At 40.0% G+C, this 26,936-nt stretch overlaps 1 protein-coding gene across 8 annotated transcripts in view; it reads left to right on the plus strand.

The window, feature by feature from the left end:
- The window catches only part of ADD3 (adducin 3), a 92,485-nt gene that overhangs the window by 62,149 nt on the left and 3,400 nt on the right, over positions 1-26,936 (plus strand). For 7 of the 8 annotated variants that reach the window (XM_041415374.1, XM_041415371.1, XM_041415373.1 and 4 more), the window contains 12 exons: positions 6,094-6,317; positions 16,894-17,032; positions 18,419-18,570; positions 18,687-18,767; positions 19,821-19,970; positions 20,845-20,988; positions 21,077-21,175; positions 22,214-22,396; positions 22,630-22,887; positions 23,948-24,067; positions 25,341-25,430; positions 26,127-26,247. In XM_041415374.1, the coding sequence (XP_041271308.1) occupies positions 6,123-6,317; positions 16,894-17,032; positions 18,419-18,570; positions 18,687-18,767; positions 19,821-19,970; positions 20,845-20,988; positions 21,077-21,175; positions 22,214-22,396; positions 22,630-22,887; positions 23,948-24,067; positions 25,341-25,430; positions 26,127-26,247 (1,732 nt within the window). In that variant the 5' untranslated portion in view covers positions 6,094-6,122. Of the gene's footprint in view, positions 1-1,471; positions 1,716-6,093; positions 6,318-16,893; positions 17,033-18,418; positions 18,571-18,686; positions 18,768-19,820; positions 19,971-20,844; positions 20,989-21,076; positions 21,176-22,213; positions 22,397-22,629; positions 22,888-23,947; positions 24,068-25,340; positions 25,431-26,126; positions 26,248-26,936 lie in introns of those variants that run through there. The other variant, XM_041415369.1, reaches the window with a different exon arrangement.

Here is a 26,936-nt window from a genome sequence, read left to right on the forward strand (position 1 = left end):
CATGTTGGCCGGCCGGGCTGCAAATGTGGAGGTGCAGACTGCACCTGCTACAGGCTGAGTGCATTATAAGGAACCTTCCTTAACAGAGAAAAAACATCACCCCTGCAGCTAAAGGTAAAGCTACAGGCCTCAAATTCTCATGTTCTGTGTGGCTGTCAGCGACCCACTTAGTTCTCACTTCTTGACAATAAAGTGTGTCTGGCTCCATTCCAGTTTACACTGAGTAAAGTGTGAGTTGCACAGCTTGACTATTTGTGTTGACTTTAACATTGCATGATGTAACTGGGAAAAAATAGTGCTTTAGATTTAACACAAAAGCAAGGTTCAAATGCACTCAAGTGCTTATTTCTTAGGAAAAAAATATATTGTGCTGCCATACAGTCTCTTTAACGTGGTGTCTGAAAAGAGATGATCATTAAATTAGCTTGCTCTGTTTAAAAGCAGAGGGACTTAAATATGCAGTGCTGGATTAGACTATTTGATTAGTAACCAGTTTGGGCTGTAGTATGACGAATTGTTTATGGCTGCATTGCTACTGGAAGAAATGGTGTTTGACGCTCCTGTGTCATCATTATCTTTATTTCAGAACAAACATTTGTGTAGATATGCAGTTATCTGGCAGGGTAACTGATACAGCTGAAAATGAATCCATTTAATAAAATCCAAACCAGCTTTAAAAACCCTTACAAACATTTTGTGGTATGAATCTTGAAGATGTGATAAAGGGAGAAAGATTGAATGGCTGGGCAGGCTGGGAGGAGATATGACTATTTTTAAATGCAAATTAATTTGTGTCAGTTTAAGAGTGTAGCTTGGCCTGAGTGCTAATGTAAGGAATTCCTGTGTATTAGTAAAATCAGTTAATAGAATTTTGAACAAATGCTACCTATCTAGTTATTTCTATTTCCACAAATCGAGTTCAGGAAATGCTGACCTCTGGACACACATCTTACTCACCTGAACAATGTGTAAGAAAATCCCAAATCCATTGTAAGATAACTAGAAAAAGAAAAATAAAATTTTTCAACTCAGATATTTATGGTATTTGATGTCCCCATCAGGTGAATTTCAGAATTAATTTAATTTTGAGGCACTTATCCAAATTATGTTTTTTGCCTTAAAAGAGTTGCAGTTATTCATTTGTGTGTCATTACTGAAATACGTAGGAGGGAGGATGAACAGTTAACTTTCTAGTGCCAGAAAATAGCATTGGTGACCCTCTTCTCAGTCCACATTCTCCTACATACTTCCCCATGCCTCTCAACCATTCCCCCATATTCCTGAAGTGTGTGTGCTGCTGCCAGCTGACGTACGTAGCTGACGGTGTTTGCTAAAGCCAAGTCTTTGATTCAGACTGGAACCTGTTTCATGGGGAGGCTGGAACTGAGATCAAGAGACGCCCAGTTTGCTTCCAACAAGTCTCCTGGCAGACAAGATATTGGAGGGGGGGCTGGGGGGAGAGAGAGCAGACTGTTCCTTACAAACAAGCAGGCGAGAAATCGCAGGAGCAGAGCAGCTCACCGTGCTCCTGAGAGGAGCCGCTCCGGAGCGGGGTAGCCCAGCCCGAGTGCTCAGACCCCAGATCAGTCACACCAGTTAATGATGCCGTGCACACACTGCTGGTTTGCAGTGCTGGGAACTCTCAGTAAGATGGATTGCACTGCATAGAGAAAATGGAGATGTCTGAAACCAGCCAGAAAAGATCAGCATAAAAGGTAGGTTAATGTTCTGTTGCTAGGTGATCTAATAATTTGGTCCATTTGCTGTTATTCTGTCGGGTGGTATTTATTTTTATATACATTCAATACATTATGAAAGATATAAATATATCAAGTCAGTGCTTTCTGGGGGGTTCTTTCTCAACATAAATTTTCCTCACATTTGGTCTCCTGCACTTTTTTTTTACTTTGATACTTCTTGTTTCTCTGACCTCATTATTATTTTTGTGATTTGACATTGAAAATAGTTATTGCAACAGAAGCAACACAGCAGATTACTTAGATTTTACAAAGTGTCAGATGGGGATGCTCAGGATGTAATGTTGCAACCTGAAATCAACAGTTCCATGTTCCTGGAAAAAAAAATTGAAGCCTTCATTAAATAAGACTTACTCCTAAGTAGAGAGATAAACAGCTTCCTGGCAGAGGGGGTATGTTCTACTTTCTCTCTGTAGCCCAGTTACGGGTGTAAAATACAGAACAGGATATGGAAGCCAAACCCATGAGCTATATAAGGCATCAAAGCACTGGAGGACACGACCTGTTTTCTTTTGTATCAGAATTCAGTTCAGCGTGAACCAGGAGGGCAGAGCTCGGAGGGGGAAATGGTGTTAGATTAACAAGTTACGTTGTAGCAAGACCTTGTGAGCCTTTTTGTTTTACAGGTCATTAAAAGTATTTTCAGCAGAGATGAGGATTCTGTGTAACAAAAATTTATCCGTTCTGAAATTCAGTTCTTAGGCCCGACAGTGGAGCCATTGAACCAAGCGTGGGCAAACTGAACCCAGGTGTGGGCTCTCCTTATCTTTGAATCTCTTTTTAGTGTGTCAGCATGTGCATGTTAGGTCAAAATGTGAGCTAAAATGTGTGCCTCAGCAGACCAAGAGTGATGGCTCTCACCAGGATAGAATCAGATCCGAATTTATATTTGATTTCTCTATGTATGTTTCTCTGTTCTGGCGTAGATACAGTGTCTTGTTGCTGTTAGGTAGGGTCTCTCATTTATTCTACCTGTGCCTCAGTCTCTGCAACCACTCTGGAGCATGCATAGGAAATGTTAGCTAGTACTGTTCAGGAAGGTGGTACCTCACTTTCTTTAATTCATAAACAGCAGTGGAGGGGGTGGAAGCCAAAAGTAGCCTTGCAGCAAAGCTGATTTCTTCTCTAGGCACAAGTATCACACACACAATTAAAAGAAAAAAAAAAGGTGGGGGAGAAGATCCTCTATCACAATTCATAGATGTTGAGATCTGGATTTCCTGTAAACACTTTTGTCTTATTGCTGGTTCTATGCTGAGAAGGAGATACTAATTTTTTGGTCCCCTAAAGCTGATGGCATTTTTAACAAGTATCCTCTTTCTTTAAAAAAAAAAAATCAATAGAAGATGCAAATAAATAATAAAAGAATGGTTGATTTGTTTGAAAATTTTCCAGGAAACAGTAGGGGTTATATGAGAGTCAGCCTGGGCCCAACAGAGCGGGCATTGAACCAGACCTAATAAGAACAACTGGACCCAACACCCATATTATGTTCAGTAATGGAGGGGTTTTGTACTACAAGGACTTCAGTGTTGTAATCTTAATGGCTAGAGGTAACAAACCAGGCTGAAAGGAAAGAGGAAAAACTAAAGTCCAAGGCAATTAGAAAAATCTCTTTCGTGGATTTTGGGTATTGCCAGTCACATTTGTGCCATTTTTACAGATGAATGGGCTTTTCTGTCACTGTAAGAATGAATTGTAAAGTAATGGACTTGAACTAATTATGTCCTATAAACCTATAATAATAACAATAAGTATGTTTTGAAGTTCAGACATGCATGTACTTGATCCAGCCAACTGAGCTGATCAGCAGCTGAGCAAGTCTCCTACTTGGGGTTAACAGTTCAGATTTTAGGGAAATAAATGGTCAGATAAGACAACTCCAGGGAAGGAGAAAAAGAGCAGGAGTCACGGCTGGTCACCAGGTCAAGCAAGGCTCTTGCTATCTGCTTTTGTGGACTGCTTTTAGTTACCTGCAGGTGATGGAAGGTGTCTGTTCTGGCTCAGATGGAGGTTCTTCTCTCAGCACAGATGGAGAGCAGTGAAGGCTGACAGGTCTGGTCTCGAGATTTTCTTACCTTGTGGCATTTAGCCAGTGATCTCATGGTCTTATGTTTTCTCCTGATGCTTGTTTTCTTTTTCTTCTTAAACCTCACCATTTTGAGCAGGGGGGAAAGGGAAGGTACACACAGGGCACTGGAGCAGCGACATAATACACAATTACATTTATAAGGGTGTTTTTCCTAAGCTGAGCGGTGGTCAGATCCCCAGACACCATCCCAAGAGTTAATTCTTTAGAAAAACTTAAGCTCCTTTCATACTACTACCAGATTTTTCCCAAACTCTCACTTTGAAGCAAACCCCTTGTTTTCTCCCCAGCATCCTTAAACTGATCACACATCCCAGGCTTTCCAGGGGTCAGTCAGCAAATGCTGAATGAACTTCTACTGCACCCAAGCAGCAAATGCAAAACTCACCAATGTGTTTCCTCAGCCTCTGGAATGAAGCCATCAGAGTTCATGGAGCTTGTCTCCAGGATGTGAATTATACATCCCAGAACATGGTATGTTCATCCAGCATGCCAGGTACCTCCTGGGAGCTCTGTGTGTGCAGCTGGATAATGTTGCATCCCAGATGATGTTTTCTTTTTCTCTCTTTCCGTGGAAAAAAAAAAAAGGCAGGAAGAGCAAAACCAATTAAACCTGTAGGAACTGTTGTGTTTCATCTCAATCCCAAATTTTATCATAATCTGTAGTATACAAGAAAGTCATAGACATAGTTTTCTTGGCTCTTACCTGCTAGTGCTTTCCCAGCTCTGTTGGTGGTTTCTGTCTGGGGTTTCATACTTGGTTACAGGGCTGCAGTGCCCCAGGATTTCATCCTTGTGCTCTCCCTTGCAATGTCAGCAAAGCCATTTGGGAATCAGTGTGGGAAACTGGCTGAAAACCAGTTTGCATCCTCCTGTCAGCCTGGGTCCTGGTGTGGCTGAGCAGCAGTGGATGTTACAAGGACTGGAAGGACTTGCTGCAGGCAGGAGGAGGGCTTGGGCTGCTGAAGCTGGTTTTGACAGGGATTCCCAGTGTTCCACCTGGGAAATACGTGAGATTACAGTGGAGGCAGTTTGGATGCTCCTGTTGGCTCACCCCAAATGGCAATTGCAGTGACACAAACGAGGGGTGGGTGAGCTGTGCCGCTGAGCAAGGACACTTTGATCCACTGATACCAGAATGTCAAACCACACTGTTGAACACTGCTTGACTTGGGCTTTTTTCCTCTGAAGATGTGAATTTACATACCAAATATTTTTTCATGCAAATATTTCTATATTAAATGTATTATTGACTGTAGACATTTGCATGTTAAAATGTATTTTCATAATACACTTATCTTGTCCTTCAAATCCTGTTTCTCTTTGTTCCTCAAACCTGAGAAAGTGTCCCTCTTCAGTAGCTTTTGAGGAATGGTGTTCTTGAGTGTGCTTTTGAGCCTGATTCTTCGTATGAAAATTCAGGTGTCTGCTTCTTTCCTTTTGATCCAGTTTTATTTGTGTTTACAAATGCTTATCAGGTTTTTTAATGAGAATTTTAAGCTTTCTACCAAGACATGAAAGTATTTTCGTTGGATTTTTTTTTCTTTTCCTAATGTAATGAGCTTCAGTGAGAATCTTTGCATACAATTGCAAACAAAAGGAGAAAATCTAAAGCTCAGCTGTTTGCCATGGATGTTGGCCTCAGCCAACATACAACCTCTGCAGTTCCCTCTATGTCTCCCAGTGTTTTGTGAAAGAGCAGGCATCAGCTGGAGCTCAGTGGAAATTCCCTGGTGGTCCTTGAGTGTCCTGAAGCCTTGTCTTTAAGCTGTGGTTATGAGATGCTTTGAAAATGCTGTAACTGAGGAATTTCTTCATTCAAGCTGGGAGATGAGCTCTGAGCAGATATTAAACAGGCCTTCTCTTCTGGGTGTTTGCTTGAACAGCTCAGGAAGGAGAGCTATAAAAAACCTTGGGAAGTGATAAGTGTAGTGTAAAATTACAGAGGAAAGTTTGTCATAAAATGTACAATGGTCATTTCAAATGTCACTCCTAATTGTAGGCTTTTTGGTTTTTATTTTACCTCAAATAAAGTTTATGCATTATCAGAGAATTTACTAATGGTTTTTAACTATTTTTTCTAATTTTTTTTCCTAAATTTTCTAATTGTGATAGCTACTCACTTTTTCTCTTTTCATTTTAGATAATCTGCAGAGATGCAAAGGGACGTTAGTTGCGTCCAGACTTGGAAGTTCCATGCACTACCCTCCTTTAGCTGACATTTTCCCTGCTTTCCTTTCATTTCAGGGGAAGCCTTCCCTGCACAGTGTTGAAGCATGAGTGCTGATGCCAGCCAGGTGGTGATCACTACTCCTCCCCCCGCCACGATGCCTCACAAAGAGCGGTACTTCGATCGCATCAACGAGAATGACCCGGAGTACATCCGGGAGAGAAACATGTCCCCTGACCTCAGACAGGACTTCAATATGATGGAGCAGAGGAAGAGGGTCACCCAGATACTGCAGAGCCCTGTGAGTGCCCCTAATGGGGGGTAAAGTGGAAAGGCTGTTATGAAAAAAGAAATCTGTGTCACAGCTAGTTGGAATATCTCTGCACCGTCTTCTACAAAAAGTCACTAAACAGATTATCCAGCATTTTGTTGGTCTGGTGTTTTGTTTGTGGACAAGCAGCCTTTATAGTGCTGTTCTTTTCTCCTGATACTTTTATATTCTTATGGTTCATTGCATTGTTACAGAAAGATGTGGCTGGCTGCAGGGTTCCTAATTAAAACTTAGGGACGGGGAAGAGAGTGGAGGAGTCACTGGTCAAATAGGAACAAATTAGGGCATTACGTAGTGTTCTGCTTTCTGGGTTTGAATATTAACCTATCATTTACATCAGGAATGCTTTAATTAACATTCATAATTGGGTTAAGTTTATTTAAAAGCTAGACTATGTTCTTTTTATGTCCTTGAGGGTGATCATACCCCTACTTGGCCATATTAGTGCTCATCTACTGGTTGTGTAAGTTCAGTATTTGTGTAGACTGCATATAAAACTATTCAATCTATTGAACCCTGTTCATGGTAGTTTTAATTTATATTTTAATACCTGTATTCTTTGAGTTTAACCTGATGAGTACATTGGAAAGTAATGCTGTTGCCTTGAGTATTTTGAAGGCATAGGGAGTGAGTAAGGCCTGTGCAATGATCCTTTAGGGGTATCCATGTGTAATGCAAGTTTTGAGGATAATGGGACTGAGAAGGGGCTAAGCAGCTTTACAGATCCTTCTGTCTTCAGTTCTTCTGTAAATTGGGGTGCTTCTGTAATTTTTTAAAAGCTTTTCCATATGTAAAGAGATTGCAAACAGCTGTTAGTAATCACCCTATTATAGTCATCCATGAATAACAGGATTGTTTGCTAAAGTGTTGTCCTGGAGTGTCTCTTGGATCTGTGTTGCTTTGAGTATAACATGAACCTGTTGACTAAGGAATTTATTATTTTTCAAGTCAATTTGTGCAAGCTTGGGTTTGCAGCCAGGCTCTTTTATAAGGAAAATACTCTAAGGAGGTACTGCATAATGTTTAATCATGATAATTTTATGTTAAATACTCAATTGTAAAATATGATCAGAGTTTACTCATTCCTGTTAAAATATTCACATTATGAGTAGCCAGGACTCACAGAAAGACAAAATCTTTAGCCTACCAGGTAAAAATAAGTTGGAGAGATCATTTGATTTTGTATGTGATGGGTTTTGGGTCCTTTTGATGACCAGCATTGAATCTGATGAGTGTAACTATTTCATTAACATTTTGGGGCATCTTTTGCCAAGTCTGCCAGATGTAATTAAAATCCCTTTGCTTCAGCCTCTGTGGTGTTTTTCTTAGTAGATGCAGCGTCAGCATGCAGATTTTCGGAAGGGGTGTGAAGAGGGGTATGAACCCCTGAGTTTTTAGGCTGCTGTTTTAACAGAAGATTGTGGGACAGAGAGCTGCTGGGCTGCTGTCAGTTTCCTGCTGCAAGAGAAGCTGAGCCCAGCACTTTTTGGAAAGTGACTGTTCAGAGCTGCCAATAAGTTGCAAGTTTTTGTTGTGTAAGGGAACAGTTGTCCAAATAAGCCAGGGTCCTGCTGCCTGCTTGGCTTAGAGAGAAATGGGAACGTGGGAGCTGAGTGTGGGATCAGGCACGAAGAGGAGTTGTCTGAGCTCCCACTTCCCCTCAAGTATCTCCTTTTATCCTCCCTTTTCCTGATACAGAAAATTTGGAGGAACTCTGCAGTGATTTCTCACGCAAGGAAATGAAAGCATTTTTATACAGTATCCGTGAGCAAATGTCCATCAAGTGAATTTCAGAATTTTTGGGGTGGAAGGTGCAGTGTTCCAGGCTCCAGGCTCCAGCTGCTGTGTGCCATACTGTTCCTGGGACTCAGGACTGAAAACATTTACCTTGTTCTCTTGAATTTAAAATTCATCACACAATGGCGAGAAAGTATTGTTCCTGTTACCAGTCTGTGTAACACGGGTTCAGGATTGAATTGATGAGCATTGTCCATAGTGTTTTTGTTCTATGGCTGCAGAATTACATTGTGTTAGATATTTTCATGGAACTTTGTTGCTTTTCTGGATTGTTCCTCTTGACAGAGAGAATATGGTTGTAAGGTGTTTAGAAGAAGAGAAATTATGAGACACAGTTTAAGGAACAGCTTGCTTTGCTGGTAAATCTTCACCCAGTCTTATGTATATAAATGCATTCAGATCAAAGAAATAGTCAGTGACTCCTCTTCTAGCAAGTATTAGTAAATGTGAAGTGTACCTAGCAAGGATAGTAACTGTCTTAAAAGTACAAAAGCATGTTGTGGTGGTGATGAGGTGAGCTTTGAACATGCACTTTCGGTGAGCAGAGGTGCAAAACTAAAGGGTTAATCACTGTCACATAGTAGGAAGCTTAGGTACTAATTTAATCTGGTTTTATTAACAAGCTTTTTTTCTTTCTTTCAAGTAGGAAAATCTAAATCCTTTAGCAAGAAAATAAATTAGAGAATATATTTCAGGAACCACAGTATATTTTACTCAGTGCATGTTGTTGTAAGGGCTACAGGCCTGACCAGACATCTTCAGACATCAAGCTGCTGCATCTCTCTGATGTACTGTTTGGTGCCCATACTAGTGTGCAATCTGACTACTCCTCTCTGATGTGCAATTTCCCTTTCCTAAATTAAATAATTTAAAAGCTACTGAAAAGCTATTTCCATTACTTCTGATGTTTGCTAATGCCTTGGAGTCTGTTCATATTAAACCTTAAACAAATCATAGTTGTTTTCTGACCCTTGCCCATGGAGAATGTCCTGACATTATCAGTGAGTTCTCAGATGTGTTTGCCTAATGCTGCATGTAGCCCCTGAGTATCTGATAGGCTGGAGAATCTGATAAACTGAACATGTTTGCTCTTCTGTGTCTGTTAGAAAGGTGGAAAGAAATTAAAATCAGCTGGGGCTGAGCAGCCTGATAGCTTCCAGAAGTACTGCTGGCCCATCTTAGCACAAAGCCATTTAGGTTTATTTTAGTAACATCTTCAGTTTCAGAAGATTTAGGTAGCATGTTGTTATTTTTAAAGAAAGGTAGTACATTCATGCAGTGCACTAGTTTTATTGCTTATTGGGCCCAAGATACTTACCCTGTAATATATCCAGAATCAGAAAAGATGAGTTGGTGGTTTTGGGGTTTTTTATATTTTCCAACTTAACTCTGCAATTAAAGACCGTTTTGTCTGTATGCTAAACAATCATATGTTGCTTGTTACACAGAGTTACTGTGTTTTTCACAGACCAAAAATATATTTGCTGTACCATCAAACTCCTTATTTCACTTATGGTGTACTTCTGGCCTTTATTTCCTTCTAGCATTTCTCTGGTGCTGTCACCATAGCAACCAAAAACTCTTAAAACACTTTTTAAAAAAAGGGCAGTGGTTGTGCAGTTATGGTGTTTATGAAAACTGAACAGCCAGTTTAGCACTGAGGAGCTGAGTGAACATACAGATACAGATGGGGAGAAGATCCCCAGAGGCGTGGTGAAGCAGGGAAGGTGTTGGATGTTTCTGCAGGCAGGCAGCAATGTCACACTGCTTCCAGTGCAGTGAGACCATGTGAAACTATTATCCACCCAGCAGAAAAGCTAACTACAGGCTTCAGCTAGCAGGATAATGTGTGTGTATATATTTATTTATTCCTTATATATATGTTCATTCTTGTTACTGATGTAAGAAGAAGTTGTGTCTGAAGCAATGAGCTGAACAGCTGTTTCATGTAAACATAAAAATGCACGGTTATTGGAATTTAAATGTGCAGTTTAAGTTTTTAATTTACCAGTGAAGTTTTGTGTGGCTTCTTGAGACCCATTGGAAGTGCGCTGGCTATTTTTACATATAAAACACAGCTATTTGGAGCTTGGGTTTTTTTTTTTCTTCAGTTGAGCTCTGTGTTGACAGGATTCCATCAGGCTTTACTTTAATTTTGTGCTGGATCTAGAGAGTGTCTACCAACCCACTGTGACTCTGCAGGAAATTCAGGGCCACTCTGGCTTGGTACTGCCATTGCAGGAAGGCTCAGGTCAAACTATCCAGTCTGCAAAATTTTGGTAGGTTAAAAATGTACTTCTCTACTGTGCCTCCCTTCCTGCCTTGCACATGCACACACCCCCCTGCCTCCCACATTAGTCAGTCTTGCCCAAAAAAAAAGTGGGGAGATAACTATACAGCTTAGCAACTCTTCTATTCAGAGGTCTGCCTTAGCATGCAGCATGCAGGCAGATTTTTCTCCTCAAAAACAAGCAATCCCACCCACACTTGAATTTTTTTCCTGGATATGTTATTTTCAAACCATCAGGACAGAGATGAAGGATGATTTAATTTATTTTTTCTCCAGCTTTTGCAGTTGTTTAGTTTACTTTATTTTGTATTGAGTGAACATCCAATATTTTTGCAATACCACTCCCTTTTGGGGCAGTTTATTTTCTTAAAAATATCAAAGTCCTTTCAGTTCCTCATATGTTTTGGCTTTTACTGCTCTTTTCTCAGAAGTTCAAAAGTCTTTCACATCCTTCAGAGGCCTCACCCTTTGGCCACAAAGGACTCACAACCTTTTGCATCACCTGAGGACCTCCTCACTGGGCAGTCCTCTCACCCTGCAGCTCCCTGCTCTGGCTTTTGTCTTCTCTGACATCTTCCCAATGTCCTGCTGGGAAGTCATGACTCTCCTCCCACTGCAATAGCTTATTTAGTTGCATGCTTTCGTCATACAACCTGTGCAGCATTTTGTTCATCCAGAGGCAAGGGCCTCAACTTGTCACATCACTGAAGACATACTACAAAATGTCCCTTAAAGATCCCCTGTGCACTGTGATGACATTTTAAGTGAGAGGGAGTTTGTGTCAGGGTAACATTGTCTCAAATCAAGGCCATCCACTAGATCTCTGTGAGGACCCAAGAAATCCCCCAGCCCAGCTATCATTCATTTCTGTTGCCGTGATGAGCACTGTAAATTCACACCAAAGTCCTCCACCACAAGTGCACATAGTGAGAATTTCACTTCTTTCTCACTATAAAACTGGGTTACCTTCACTCCACTCTATTTCCATATTGCTCCTTTCCACTTAGTTTGAGCTGTGTTTTTTCTCATTAGATATAAATGCCACCAGATACATGTTGAATGATGCCTGGAAAACCTTGGAAAGCCATGACTGGTGACTTTTCTCCTTGGCTGAAGGAGCATGTGCATCCAGAACACCCTGCAAGAGCTCTGCCATCCCTCCTAGTGCATCCTCTCCATATGTGCTCCCACGCTTCCAAGTCCTTCACTTACTGAAAAACCCAGTTAATTATGCTCAGAAATGCGTGAGACCCCTGACAAGCTGAAATTTGATTTTGTCTAGCATTGTACATTCCATTTACATTCATTACATTTCATTTACGTTCCATTTAGCAGGATGTATGCTATGGCTTCACTCCACAAGAGGAACACGAGGGAGGGACCCAGACCCCCATGCAGAGCAGCAGTTGTGTGAGTGGCTGGCTCTGGGTTGCTGGGGATGGGCTTGGCAAAGGAGTTCAGTGCTTCAGGTTTGGCTGTAATCATGGGGTATCTCTAGGCTGCTTATCACAGGAGTGAACACTGCAGCAGTTGTGGAGGAAAGCCAGTGTGCACCAGGTTAGAGGAGCCGGAAAAACTGGCACAGGCTGAGCTCTGTGTGGGGAGCGCCTTGCTGTCAGCCCAGGCACTAAATCCAGCCCAGGTCCCCTCACCCTTCAGTGCAAGTGAAGAGATTATTATAACTTCAGCTAATTCCCCATACTTATTACCAAGCCTACTTCTTTTTGTCTCAACACAGAAGCCCCATCCCCCTTGTTCTCTTTCATGGCATTGACAAACACTTTTTGTGACTCTTATCTTCTCCCGGCCAGCCTTCGCTCCCTGGCGGTTTTTTTGTGGCCAGCTCCACCCTTTTCCACTGAGGGCACTGGCTGTTTGTATCTAAACTTCAGTCTTGAAAGAGCCTCTCAGGAGCCGTGCTGGCTGTTTCAGTGAAGGTCTTCCTCTCACGGGCAGCCGTGTTTACAGCACAGGAACCAAAATTAACGTCTCTTCACTCTCGAGGACAAAATACCAGTTAAGTTTTGAAACTTTTCTTCAGTGGTGGAGATTTGGCTTAGAGACTCTGTGTGGGTATGTTTAGATAAGTTGAATTGTGCCCTTTTTAAAAATGGATTTAAGATATTAGAAACTCTGATCAAAATGGGCAAAAGTGAAAATGGTTGAATGGGTTTTTGTATCATTTGGCAGGTTTTAGTCTAACAGCAGTGCTTTTTTAGCTATTTTTCTGTAGAATGATGTGAAACTGTTTAGTCATTACTGTTATGAGTCCTAATGTGAGCACGTGCTTTCCCCTATTAAAGGTTTGCAGTGGTGTGGAGTATTTGTAGATGACTTGTATACCATTATTATTTGATTATTATTTTATTTCTACTTCTTTTGATTGGATACATGTAGAAATCAGTGGTCAACAAAAAAGAAACAGCATAGATAGTCAAAATACTTATAAGCCTTTGTATTTCTTAACATCCTTAGAGAGCTGCCTAGCAAGATGAAGAGACTAATACCAACCTTTTTAGCAACATTGTTATTCTGCACTATGTATATGTGTATCCATGTAAAATAGGTTATTCTAGCAAGTTGATTATTCTAGTTCTTCCTGCATATATTGACTGAAAAATACCAGTGGTCAACTGGTACATGCAAATGTTGCTTTGATTCTTAAAAGCCCAAATTTACACTGTCAGCTCACAGTTAGAGTGTACTTCTGAAGGAAAAGGGAAGTAAATTAGTCAGAACTGAGCTTGTTAACTTCACTCTTGACTTTCAGAGAACTTTTGCAGATCTAAGTTGAAAGATTTTTCCATCTAAACTGCCTGCATCTATGATGTGTATTTGGAAGATGATTGCAAATAGTTCTGGAGAAGTAATTTTATGATATTAGAAAGATCTTGAGTTAATCACCCTACTAATGACTCCATCAAGAAAAGCTGTGTCTGTTCTGCAGGCTGTGCAGAACATGTAAGGCTGTCTAAGTTGGTATAAAAAAGTTGACTACAGTTTTAGAAAGAGTGAAATCCTGGAAACAGTTTTAGGAACAGGCTGAGCTGCCCTGTTCATTTTTACTGGTGAGTGGTGAGGAAATTCATGTCTCAGAGCAAGCTGGTGGAGTGGCACTCAGAAGGTGGGTGAGGTGGAAGCAGAGCAGCAGCCTGCATTCTGCCAAGGTCAGCCTACTCACTTGAGTGTCTAAAATAAAAGCCCTACTCACCATCCTCCTGGCTGTGCACTTTGTCTGAAATGTCACTGTGCCTCCTTCCCAGTAGGGAAGGTTGGGCAGGTGAGGTCCCTGAAGACAGAAGGATGCTTGTGCAAACAGGAAATGATTCCCAGCTGTGGAGGGGTGGGTTATCCAGGCTACATCCTTGTTGTGTGCAGGCACAGGCAGGTGTCCGAGTCCAGCTGTGTTGGCAGGATCATGGGCAGCCAAGAAGTGCTGTGCTGCTCACTTTGGGATTTGTACCCCACTGTGGAAAGTCACTGCTCTTAGTGTCTCATGTCGAAAGTTGTCATGGTTTCAAACAAACAAAACAATGTACATGTACCCAAAGAGCCTACTAAATCCCTGAAACTTTCTCTTGATTGAGCAATACTGAGCATACAGCTGAATAACTGTAAAAATAATAATTTTTCATTCATCTGACAGTACAGTTGTTGCTTTGTCAGCATTTCTTGTCAAATACTACATCTGAAATTACCTTTCTGCTTGAAAAATATCTGCTTTGTGCTGGAGCAGCATGTTTGTCATCTCTTTGAAAGCATCTCTCTCCAGAATGACTTACTTGTATGACTGACTTTTGCTTGATCGCTTGTGGGCAGTGTAATGCCACACATATATACATATATTACAATCTCATGAATTAAAGCAAAACCAAACCACTTGGTCTCCAGGCCCTAGTTAGGTTTTCAGAAGCAGGCTCCTGCTGCTCTGGTCAGATCCCAGAAACAGAGCCCTACAAGCTTGTGGTTTTACAGAAATCAGTCTTGTACAGTGAAATAAATATCCAATAAATATCATTCATTTAATGACTCTTATTAAAGGTAAATTGTTGACCACAAGAAGGTGGTGCCCTTCATAGGAGCCCACTGGGATTACCAGAAATGGAAGAAGGTTGTGTTAGCACATGTGGGGTGGTTACCTAAGGATATGCAGTTCCAAGTTTCACAGGTCTGTAGCAGTGGATGAAATGTAGTGAAATATTCATAGATAGCCATGTGGCAGGCTGCAGGCTGCTAGAAAACATCATTATGCACTGGCATGTGGATAAATTGTATACCTGATTTTGTGCACTTCATCCATATTCTCACCTGCTTTACTGCTCATTCCAAACCTCCACATTTGCTACTTTCCTGGCTCTTACCTATCTTCTCTTATTTCTAAAACTGTTTTTAAGGGAAGCTGCTGGTTTGGTTTAACAAAGCTGTTGATACAACACTAAATCCTCATTTCTAGTAGTCTCAGCAAATGTGTAACATACTACTGTTAGCATTAAGGTGCAAAATTCAGGTCAGAAGAAGGAAACTAACATGACCAAAAAGCAGAAGAATTAAAAATACAATATGCAATAAACTAAAAAATCTTTCTTTCAAAAATTTCCAAAAATATATTACATTACCTTTTTTTTTCTGCTATGAAAGTAACATTACTTGTACAGGTTTAAAAAACCTCCAGAAGCCTGAATATGACTAATAAGAGTTTACTATTAATGTTTTTGCAGATCTTTTTTATAGTCCTTTTTGGGTTGAAGGAGCAATAATTTAATATACTGCAGAGAACTGGGCAGCCTGGTCCAGTTCTCTGCTACTCTTGATCTAAAACTCTTCCTCATGTTGAGCTGGAACTTCGCACATTTCAGTTTATGGGCATTGCTCCCTGTCCTCCACTTCTTCTCCCCCAGTTAGGTGTTTTCCTCTCTCAGTTCTGTGCTTTTCCTTTCCTTTTCCTCATCTGCTCCTTTCTCCTGCTGCATAGGCCTTACCAACAGCAGCCACAAAAGAGAAAAATCGGACTTTGCTTGTGCATGTTCAGGCTGGTGAGAGGTTCTTCTGCTGTTGGGAGATGCCACCTGAATATTCTGGTCTACACTGAGAGATCTGTGCAGCAGATCCATCAGAGTCAGTCAGGGGAATTTTTTAGAGGACTTATGGAAATCTGGCAAGTCTCAGGTACAAACATGATCCTGGCAAAATTATTCTAAGGAGAGCACTGATATCTGAAAAGTTGCTGATTAGTAGTCATGGAGACTCAACTGTCCAGCTGAGGAGGCTCTATCATGTAGAGTCTTGAGGATTTCTTTGTGGGGTTCAGTAGCACTCTCTCTTCCTAACAACCTGTTGGTGAACAGATCCAAGGGATTGGTGGATTTTGCCCAACAGAGTGGGTGTTTTGAAGGACTGAATTAAAATTCAGTGAAGAAATTACATTTGTCATCCAGAACTGTTTTATTTCTTTAATTGAGAGCAAGTGCTCTGCCAAGGAAGGCAAACTGAAAGGAGCAATTACTTACAGGGAATAGTCTGGAGTTATAATAGGAGCCAGCTGCGTGGTAAAGACACCAAATGTCTTCTTGGAAGGAACCAGGAGGAGTGTTCACAATCCACCTCAGCTCGTGTTGTGTGCAGCTTTGGGTACTGCAAGTCTGGGGAAAAGCTGCAAGATGCTGCCAAGAAGTAATGAGAGGGCTAGAAAATGTAACCTATAAGTTTGAAGGAACAGAATTTATTTAGTCTAGGAATGTCAGTACTGCAGTGGTCCTAGGACAGGGTTTGTTGTAGACAGGGAATAATCTGTTTATCATCTCAGAGGAGCAGGCTTTGTCCACAGTGTACAGTATATTAAATTTGATACCATGAAAACTTTTTCATTATATGTTCTGCAAGAGTTTATCTCTTGGCCCTGCAGTTACTTTATTCAGAAAAAGAAGGAAGGGTTTTTCCCTTTGGGGAAGGAAAGAAATAGAGAGGAGATAGCATTTCTTCTAGTTTTTGCATGTCTGTGATATTACTTGAGCATGGATGAGGTCCAGTTTTCCAGTTGTTTATAACTTTATCAAATTTGAATGGGTTTTCAGAGGGATTACATTATTAAAAAAATATCCAGCACAGAAAGCAACACATCCTGATCAAATTTCAAGTATCTCTTCCAAAATATGGACAACACTTTAATTGCTGATAAAAATGGGTTTAATAATTTTTAAAAAATACATTTTATCTTGTTTTGTACTGTGAAATTGTAAATCCTCTGTGACCAAACTCCTCCTTTCTGCCCCCCAAATTGCCAGTACCTAGCATACAAAGTTTAGGTCAGATTAAGTCTGACAAAGTTAAAACAGCTAAAAACAAAGTCTATGGGGAAGTTTCATATAACATTAATAAGAGGTAAAACTACCAGCCCCACCTATAATAGAAATAAGATTATCAAGGCCAGGTTTCCTTGATGTTTCTCAAATGTTTCTACAGGCTTTTAGAGAAGATCTGGAATGCCTTATTCAAGAACAGATGAAGAAGGGCAATAACCCCACTGGACTGCTTGCATTACAGCAGATTGCTGAGTACATTACAGCGAGCACTTTTACAGGTTTTTCCTCAACTTCACTCAGTAAGTGAATTATACATAAACTGCTCTTTATTTTTTTTTTTAATTGTTACCAGGGCTTAGGAATGCTGGGATCTCCTCTTTCCTTGGATAAAAATTCTGTCAGAGCTTGCTTCAGCTGTGAAGTAGTGCAGATGGTGGCCTTAACTTGCCTTTTTAGGCTTCATTCTCTCAAATTCTTTGACTTGTATAATGATATCCAAAATGGTTGGAATCCTCAAACTTAGTTTTTCTGTCATTTGTTAATAAAAGTTGAACTGACGTAGGGGACAAAATGTTGTGTTCTTTTGCTGTTAGGAGTTTAACATGAATATGAACTGAGGTGTGAAATAGAAATACATTACCATTTAGTTTCTTTATTTTTCTCCTCTTACATATAGATTGTTACTAAAAAAACCCAAGAACTCTGAGGTGGGGAGAATCCCCTGGCAAACTGAATTATCAGATAAACAGCTCCCACAGTTAAGAACAGCTTCTAGTCTGCACTCTACTTGTAAAGATGTCGCTGGGATCTCTCAGTTAACACCCAAGTTCTTTCCAAGTCATGAAGCACTGAGACATTCAAGTCAGTTTAAGTTCTGTGGGTGGACATCATATGGGAGATTACAAGCCTGAAGTACAGTGGCAGCTGTCAGCATTCATCATCTTTGGAGATTTGGTCCCAAAATGGTACTTCAGGGTTTATTTAACAAAACGAGTGGAAGAGAACAGAGAGCCCAAATAACCTCGTGTGCCCGTCTCTGGTTGGTTACTGAGACTCTGTGTCCCACTGTTGTCTCTGCTGTGTTTGCCAGGGTCAGTGGGGACAGATCTCAAAGTACACACTCCTTTTGTTGAAAACCAAAATGACTTTTACCTCTTTTGGTCTTAACTTTCCCTCTAAACAAAGGTTGTGGGCTGTCAAAAGGCTGTCATGCATTCATGAGAGGTGGGGTGTGTTCGTGTAGTCACAAGTCAAAGACAGAAGTTGATTTCTCTGTTAAGAGGTGATAAGGGTCACCTCTGTCTAAGGGTTTGAGAGCTCTTGCACTAATCCTAGTTTCTTCATTAGGGCTGAATTGAAGTGCTTAGACTGAGATATCTTTTTAAATTAGTTTTGCTGGTGTCAGAAGCTGGTGTCATCCCATCTACAAGGGATGTCTTCTCCTGTAACAAAAAACCTCAAAGTAACATGTAAAAATACTTCATTAGTGACAAATGTCTTAGAGCACAGTTCCAGTCCTTTGTAGGATATTGATTCAGGAGTCAGCTCAGGAAAACCTTTATTCAGTCTCATAAATGCTGGTACTGCTTTGCTAACCATTTAAATACATTGCATCTGGAAGATCGTGGCATAGCTGGAAATATATTTCATTGTCCAACTGGCCATTATTTTTGTCTTTTTTTCAGGCCATGGAATGATTACTCCCATCAATGACCTACCTGGGGTAGATACCTCCTCATTTGTTAAGGGAGAAAAACTCACTCGTTGCAAGTTAGCCAGTTTATACAGATTGGCTGACTTGTTTGGGTGGGCACATTTGCCAAATACCTATATCACAGTAAGTATTTTAGAAAAAAAAAAAACTTACTTAGAATCTCACCTATTCATTCAAATTATATTTCCCCCTGATTAATGTAAATTAGATCAGTAATCCATTTCCTGTCTCCTTTGCAGGTAAGAGTAAGCAAAGAACATGACCACATTCTAATTATTCCAAGAGGGCTGTCCTTTTCTGAAGCTTCAGCTTCTAATTTGGTATGTGATTCACCTGCTGTAATAACCAATAAGGCTCATCCTGTTTTCTAAAATACTTCTGTGGCTGCTTAAATGGACTTCTGTAATTATGCTGTTGTTTGGGGTTTTTTAATATTTACCCACCAGATGAAAAGCTGATTAACTGCTTAGATGGTAGCAGCCTTTGTTGCCAGTATTTCTTGTTGGGTTTAGTTTTACATTCTGTTTCTTTGTCTCCAGCTTCCATGTGGAGCAGCAAAGTTCTGTGTTCCTGTCTGATGAAGCTCACCAGTAACCTCAGTGTAGCCTCTTATAACCTGAGAGTGTGGCAACATATGTGAAATTACTCTGTAGGAGTAGTGTTATCAGAATCACCTCTTACCTTTAGAAGTGAGGAGATAAAGTCAAATAATCTTCCCCAGGCCCAGCAAATGAGCTGGGTGAAGTTACAGGCTGGTATTTAGGCTGTGGTAGCTGCTAAATCACACATCTCCTGGTATGGAATCTGCCATACGCTCTTCATGTCAGTGCACATCTGTAAAGAAACTGTCTCAAGGTGAAAGGGGTACCAAAATGAGATTAATACTATTACACAGCAAACACAGAACCAAAGTACCATGACACATGACCCTGCTGTAGTTTTTTGTTGATCCAAGAATTACTTTTTTAGTGTTCCAATGAATCTGAAAATTCCTTGTGCATTGAATATTCTTACTGGAAATTTCTCAGGCTCTGAGTTATCTTCATATTGAAAGTGTAGGAAATGTTAATGGAATGCATTTTTGAAAGTCAGAAATAAGGAAAGGTCAGCCTGACTGAAGTAGAATATATGTTGTATCAGGGTCTTATCCTTACTTCTTCCATGACTGAACTTCCAACAGCTGTCAAGGACTGGCAAGTACAAGCAGGATGGTTTATTGACACATTCATGGCTGCTCTCCTACTTTTTTTGTGCTCTGGGCCTTGAATGTGTGTGTGGAAATTTGGTGCTAAATACGAAAGGAAGGCTATTTTCTAGATAACTGAAGTCGTCACAACCTTTCTGAATGCCATTTCTCTGTTTGCCTTTTTCAGGTTAAGGTGAACATCCTAGGAGATGTAGTGGACCAGGGAAGCACAGCTCTCAGTATTGACAGTGTGGGCTTCAGTCCACACGTGGCCATCTACTCCACCCGCCCCGACGTCAGATGTGTCATCCACATCCACACCCCTGCCACCGCTGCTGTAAGTCTTCCTCTGGCACAGACTGAAAGAAAACAGCTTTACCTTATGAACTTAGGGCGTATTTCTCCTCACAGCAGTTTAATTTTTGGTTTATTATCAACTCTGAACTGCTAAATGAAAGTGTGAGAGAGGGCTGGGCCACCACAGTGGAATGGCATCAGAATAAACTGATGCTCAGAGATTATTTTACCAAGGCTGAGGAGGTTGTAAAGCAAATATTAAAAAGGTAAAGCAAATAGTTTATGCAGGCTTCATTTATAGCATCCTAGATAATATAATATGCTGTATAAATAATCTTCATTTGCATTATGCAGCTCCATTTTTTAGTGGTTGATTAGTTGTTACACTTAGTTTGGATTTACCTCAATATTTAAATGTTATAGTTAACACAAACTTTAAATGGTTTGGATAATAATGATAAAAAGGTAAGGAAGCCTGAAAGAATAGGTTTGAAATAACTAAATTCTTATTATTTTATCTAGAAATTCATATATATATATATATATATATATATATGTATATGTATACATTCCTTGGCTACAGACAAAATAGAAAAGAATGAATAATTTCTTTTATACTAGCTTTTTGAAGTAATAAATGTGAGCAAGAAGGATAAACCATTAAGTAAGCTGAGGATTAAACATGAATAAAATTCACAAAAGTTTCCTCCAATAAATATGTCCCTAGACTGGGTAGCAGCACCTCTGTCACCCTATTGCAAATTAGACTGGTGGAGGGGTTGTTTCTAAGCTCTCCCTATGGAGTTTGTCTCTCTTCTAACAAAGTACACCCTGCTAGGGCTTGGGTGGTTGAGATGTGAGTTTTAAGACTTCCATTTTTCCCTAGTTACCAGCATTTCATTTTAATGAAACAGGTTTCTTCTATGAAGTGTGGCATCCTTCCCATATCACAAGAGGCTCTGATTCTGGGAGATGTTGCTTATTACAACTACCAGGGATCTCTTGATGAACAGGAAGAGAGAATTCAGCTTCAAAAAGTTCTTGGACCCAGTTGCAAGGTATTCAACCTCACTTATGGTCTTCATAAACAATTTTCATGTCCTGCTCCAGTTTCTACCATTTAACATTAGTGTCTTCATTTACTAGGTATTAGTTTTGAGAAACCATGGTGTGGTAACACTAGGAGAGACGCTGGAAGAAGCATTCCACTATATTTTCAATGTGCAACTGGCCTGTGAAACGCAGGTGAGAGAGAATTTATCTGTGTTTCATTTCAAACACTTGTGCTGCAGAGTTACAGATTGTATCCCAGATGGGAAGACCTCTTAGATCACACAGTTTTGGAGTTGTGGAATCCAGTAATCCTGTATACCTGGTCAAAGAGAATCTGGAGTGATCAGGGAATCACTGAGGGAATGGCACAAATACTCACTCTAGGAACACTGACACAGTCTCAGTGGTGTTGCACTCCAAAGGGTACAGGAGGTTTTGTTCCATGCTGTGCAGAGTGAGCCTCATGCAGAGAATCTGTCAGATGATAGATGTGCTGGTACTCACTGCATGGGAAAGTGTGACTTAAGATCTCTTGAGAGCCAGCTCCTTTACTGAAGCTGAATGTTGTGACAAGAAAAGCTTCTCTCTGTGATCTCAGATTTGTGAAACCAAATTAAAAGAAGGTCTTTAGAGCAATGGTAGTGGGTGGCATATTTAAAAATAACTTGAATCACAAATTCAGTATTTCCATTCCGTCTAACTTTAGCCACCTGGTTAGGTATCCAGATGTTACCTATAACATGTGAAGAGAGACCACTGAAAATGTTCTCACCTTTCATAAGTTTTAAGCCCGTTCCCAGAAACTTCAACACTTTGTTCTTGTTCCCCAGTGATCCTGTCCTCCCAAAGAGGCATTTGGATGTGCAAATGGCAGGCTCCCATTCCTTTCTTTCCTTGCCCTACCATTCACTTTGAGTTCAGACACTCTTTCATTTTGAAAGAACGAGAAAAATGAAAGGTTTTTAATCTTGTGATGCAGAAGGATGTTTTTAAGGTACTCTGAAAGCAAGTGTTTCAATCTACTCCTTTTGAAGTGCAATTAATTGCAGATTACATAATGCTTTCTGTAGCAGTCACTTGCTATGTATTTTAATGCATTTTTTGGACAGTAGAAAACTAGCTTGAGAAGTAACCACACCATGTATTTAAGCAACCTCCTGCTGCAAATTCAGAAAAGCAGAGCATACAAAAGCTTTTTCACAAATGAAATACACTCCTTGATGTCTCTAGGTACATGCACTAGCTGGAGCAGGTGGGATAGACAATCTCCTACTGCTGGATCTGCAGAAGTTCAAGCCTTCCACACACGCCGTGGCAGCAATGGGAGGAGGTGGAGTTAATATGGCTTCACAACAAAAATGGAAAGTTGGGGAGCAAGAATTTGAAGCACTCATGAGGATGCTGGACAACCTGGTGAGAGCACATTGCTGGTGGTATCTATGTAGTCCTGTAAGGTTTTGAGTGTACGATTAACTTTTGTAAAGCAAATAATTCTTTAGTCATACTGTTTCTGACAGCAGTATTCTGTCTTAAAAAGAATTTATAATGCTTTGAGCTTCAATTTTTGTCAACATATAGCAACTTAATAGTAAAAAATCATAATTTTAATTTTTTAAACATTATTTTCTTCCTTTCCTCCTCCACAGGGATACAGAACTGGCTATGCCTATAGGCAACCATTAGTCAGGGAAAAGCCCAGACATAAGAGTGATGTTGAGATCCCAGCCACTGTGACTGCCTTTTCCTTTGAAGATGATACAGTCCCACTTTCCCCCCTGAAATTCCTTGCACAGAGGCAACAGAGAGAGAAGACAAGATGGCTGAACTCTCCAAACACATACTTGAAAGTTAATGTGCCTGAGGAGTCCTGGAACGGGGAAACCAGTCCCAGGACTAAGATCACGGTAGGTTGATATGTTGGACAGTCACCTTGGTTTTGCCCTACTTGAAAGTAAGTTATGCACAGTTTATATGAGGAAATCTTGAATAGGATTAGCAAATAAGTTTATTGAGCAAATTAAAACAGGCTTTTCAGAGCCTTAATGACATTGGTACTAAGGGTCTCCTCCCTTTGAGGAGACAGGGCTTGACTGTAAGAGTAGCACTTTATGATAAAATTTAACAATGATTTCGCAGTTCTAACCATCTCTTTTTATTCCTGAAATAGAAAACAGTTTTTCTACCACTTCTTCTTGTGCTATTAGTTATCCACCAAATATAGTAAGGCTTTAAGTCAGCCGTGGGTTGTTCTTCTTTCACGAAGGAGACACAAGCTCTAATTCATCTCTTGCTGTCCCCTTTCTATTTGTGAGCCTACTGAAAACAGCTTTCAAAAGGTCTGTTCGTGCTACAGGCTTTTAATGATGATGAAGGTTTTCCCCCTCCTGCAGCTCAGCAAGATGCTCACACTTAGTTTCCTGCCTGCAGAGAGGTGGCCCTCGTGGGACTATAGAGCATGTTATTGCTCTTCAGCTACTCCCAGTACAACTATAAAAGCATCAGCTCCTCCTGCTGGCAGGCTGGCAGGTTTATAAACTTGAGTTTGGGAAAAACACCATCAGAACCCTGCTTGAGAAGGGAAAAAAACTGCAATCAGTGTGTGGTCAGCAGAGGTGGAAGTTGGTTGCATGAACAAGGGCTCTGGATCTACGTGCCAGTTACTAGAAAGTGTGATCCTTTCTAAATTCGGCATCATTAGTACACAGCTGACACTTCATTTTTCAGGAATGTTTGTCAGTATTTCCAAAAAAGTAGTCATGTTCAAGGCAACTTAAAATCCTCTTGGGCAAACACACAAACCTGTAAAGGAATTGGGATTATTTTTTTTAGGAGTCATGTGGAATTGAAAATAAAGTCAGAAAGTTCTTTCTTAATATCTCGTCTTTAAAATTAAGAACACAGAGAATTGTTCCTTTCCATCATACTGGGTATTTTAGCTTCTATCTTTTTTTTCCCCTCTTTAAGTGGATGAAAGCTGATGACTCCTCCAAGACTAGTGGAGGAACGCCAATCAAAATTGAAGATCCAAACCAATTTGTTCCTCTAAATACAAACCCAAGTGAAGTGTTGGAAAAGAGAAATAAGGTAAAATGAACTGAAAATTGTAACATTTCCAAACAAAATTATGTGTTCAAGTAACGATTCAGCAGAGAAGTAAATTAACATTTTCAAATGCTTTGATATTATTAAGAAGGTTCTTACACTATATGTGATTTTTGGCACCAAAAACATGTATTTAAAATGTGTGATATATATATAAAATCTGCAGATATGTATGCAATATTTATATATTTAAATTTTGAATGCAATAGTCTGATGAAGGATGAGTGTTAACTCTGGAAATTATAGATTGGGAATGGTAGTCCCTGTTATTTAGCATTTTATTTAGTAGATAATTAGGTGTCAACACCAACAGAATTGCTATGCATCATCTGCAACAAGATTCAATCTCAGACTCTAATCTTGTTCTGTTCAGTTTTAATTTGCCTAGTGCTTGTTAAGTTGGAATTTCTAATGGCAGTAAAAAAAACGAAAATCAGAGATTATTGTTGGATCTCTCTGTAAACAGAAATATCTCTCTGCTTTTCCCTTCCAGCATAAAAGGCACTGATTATCAGACTGACCAAATACTCCACCCTCAGCATAACTATATTAACAGATACTCAGGACACTTTTCATTGGATTGCACATTTTTTTTCTTTCTTGGAAAGCACTATATCAGTGTCCTTGGGGACTGAAGTAGAGTTAGAAGGAGCAACTCCCTTCCTCAGAACTGGAAAGGCACCCTCTAATCATCCAGAGATTAATAATACATGTCCCAGGCAATGATTTTTAAAGTCATGCATGTCACTGGCTCACAGAGAGTTTATTCCTAATTCTCTGCTGTAGGATTTTTTCTATATGATCTATGTTGGTATTTATATCTTATCTGTCAATCTCTTAAGCTCTGACAATTAGAAGCTAGGGCTGTTAGTTTAGGGAAAACAATAAACTATTCACAGAAGGAAAAACTTTACCAACCTGTGTGACCACAGAGTTTCCTCCAATAGCTGAACATGCATCCTTTATGAGGGGGAGAGGACAGTTCAGGGGCTATTCCTGGGAGCTTATTTCTAAATGTTGACTTACATGAAGTGCAAGAACTGGGAATGGGGTAAATATTTGTGAGTACTGGAAGAGCCAAACAACATATGCTGTGTATTCAGAGATGGTAGAAGAGTTCCTAATCTTTAGGTGCAGCAGCACACAGCTTGATTCTCCAGCCATTCACTGCTCCCTGTGTTTTGCAAAGCTGATGGGCATAGGGTTTGTTAAAGAGAAATATCTTTTTCTAACCTGGTTTATTTTCTCTCTATAGATAAGGGAGCAAAACCGATATGACCTAAAGACAGCAGGACCCCAGTCTCAGCTGCTCGCAGGGATTGTTGTGGATAAAAAGCCAAGTTCAGTGAGTACAACATAATTAACTAATTTACAGCTGTTCAGGTAATTTGGCTGCCTGTCAAATTGGGCCATTTTCGTTCTGAATGTTTTGTTAGAACTGATTATTTTAATGCCAGTGTTAGAGGTGTGATCCACCTTATTCATGTTTCATTTTAAAGGTTTTAAAAGTTAGTTTCAAATTGAGATGTGCATGTTAGGTTTGCAGCCATTAATGTTAATGAAGTAGGATCCTTGTCTAAGCACATTTAAGTGAGAGAGGAAGAACTTTGGAATTCATGGGGCCAAAAATAGCCTTCATTAGTCTGTGGAAGTGATGCTAAAGATAACAATTGAGTCCAAGAAGTAGCTGAGTTAAAAAGGTGGGATGTGACAATGTGGAAGGCAGCTTTCATTAGAAACAGGCTTCTTATTGGGGGAGAGGGTTTCCAGTTTCTTAGCTGCCCATATTAATCTTTTCATGAATGGAATATGCTTCCAAACACTATAGATATCCCTAACAGGGTTATCCAACATACTGTGGTGAATTGGAATTCTAAGAGTTTCCAGCTATCCAACAGTTAGTACATCTGTGTTTTAATTTTGTATTCCCTGCCAAAACTTTGTCATCAAACTTGGGCCAAAAATAAAAAAAAGACCTGAACGTTTTGCTTGTTGCTTCATCTTTTTTAACTGTTAAATCTTTTGGCTCTCTCCTTCCCAGCCAATGCAGTTTGATGATGAGCACGCGCCCCCGGCACCACCCAACCCGTTCAGCCACCTCACCGAAAAGGAACTGGAAGAGTACAAGAAAACCATTGAGCGCAAGCAGCAGGGGTTGGAAGGTCAGCAGTGTGGTTTCAATTGCTGGGGTTTACATTTTAATAATTGGCTTGAAAATATCTACTGTAGAAAATGTGTACATGTTAGTTATTAGGATATACTGCTGGCAACTAGCTTAGAACTAATCATTCCTTGAGGTGGTAGAATTCTTTTGTTAAATGTGGTTCGTTCTTTTATTTTAGTTAGTGCTGAAAATAAAGCAATTAAAGGTTTGCAGAGAAATGGGTTTGACAAAAATACAATTAATCATAATGAATTTTTATGTCAGAATCATAGAATAACTTAAGGTGGAAGAATCCACAAAGGTCATCTTAAGCCAACTTCTCCTCAGAGCTGATACTAAAGTTAGATCAAGTATCTCAAGTCTGTGCCCAACTGAGGAAAAGTTTACTGAGATGTTTGGCCCTGGCTTCTCTAATTTTACTTCTGTTCTCTCAGTGTGCAAGTCTCATCTACTTTCACTTTTCATATCTTCATCCCATACTATATTCCATAGAGAATTACTAATTTGGGGTTGTTTCCAATTTTTAACAATAACACTTACTGTGAATTCTTCTTCACTAATACTGTGTAATAAAACAACTTTGCTATATGTCACACTCAGGATATGGTGTAATTGCTTACTGTACCAGCAGTGGCAAGATAAAACCATGGAACATGCTACTTGGAATGCAGTCCTGCCACCTTTTTA

The sequence above is a fragment of the Onychostruthus taczanowskii genome, unplaced genomic scaffold (genome assembly GCF_017590055.1).
Source record: "Onychostruthus taczanowskii isolate IOZ18803 unplaced genomic scaffold, ASM1759005v1 scaffold5, whole genome shotgun sequence".
NCBI lineage: Eukaryota > Metazoa > Chordata > Aves > Passeriformes > Passeridae > Onychostruthus > Onychostruthus taczanowskii.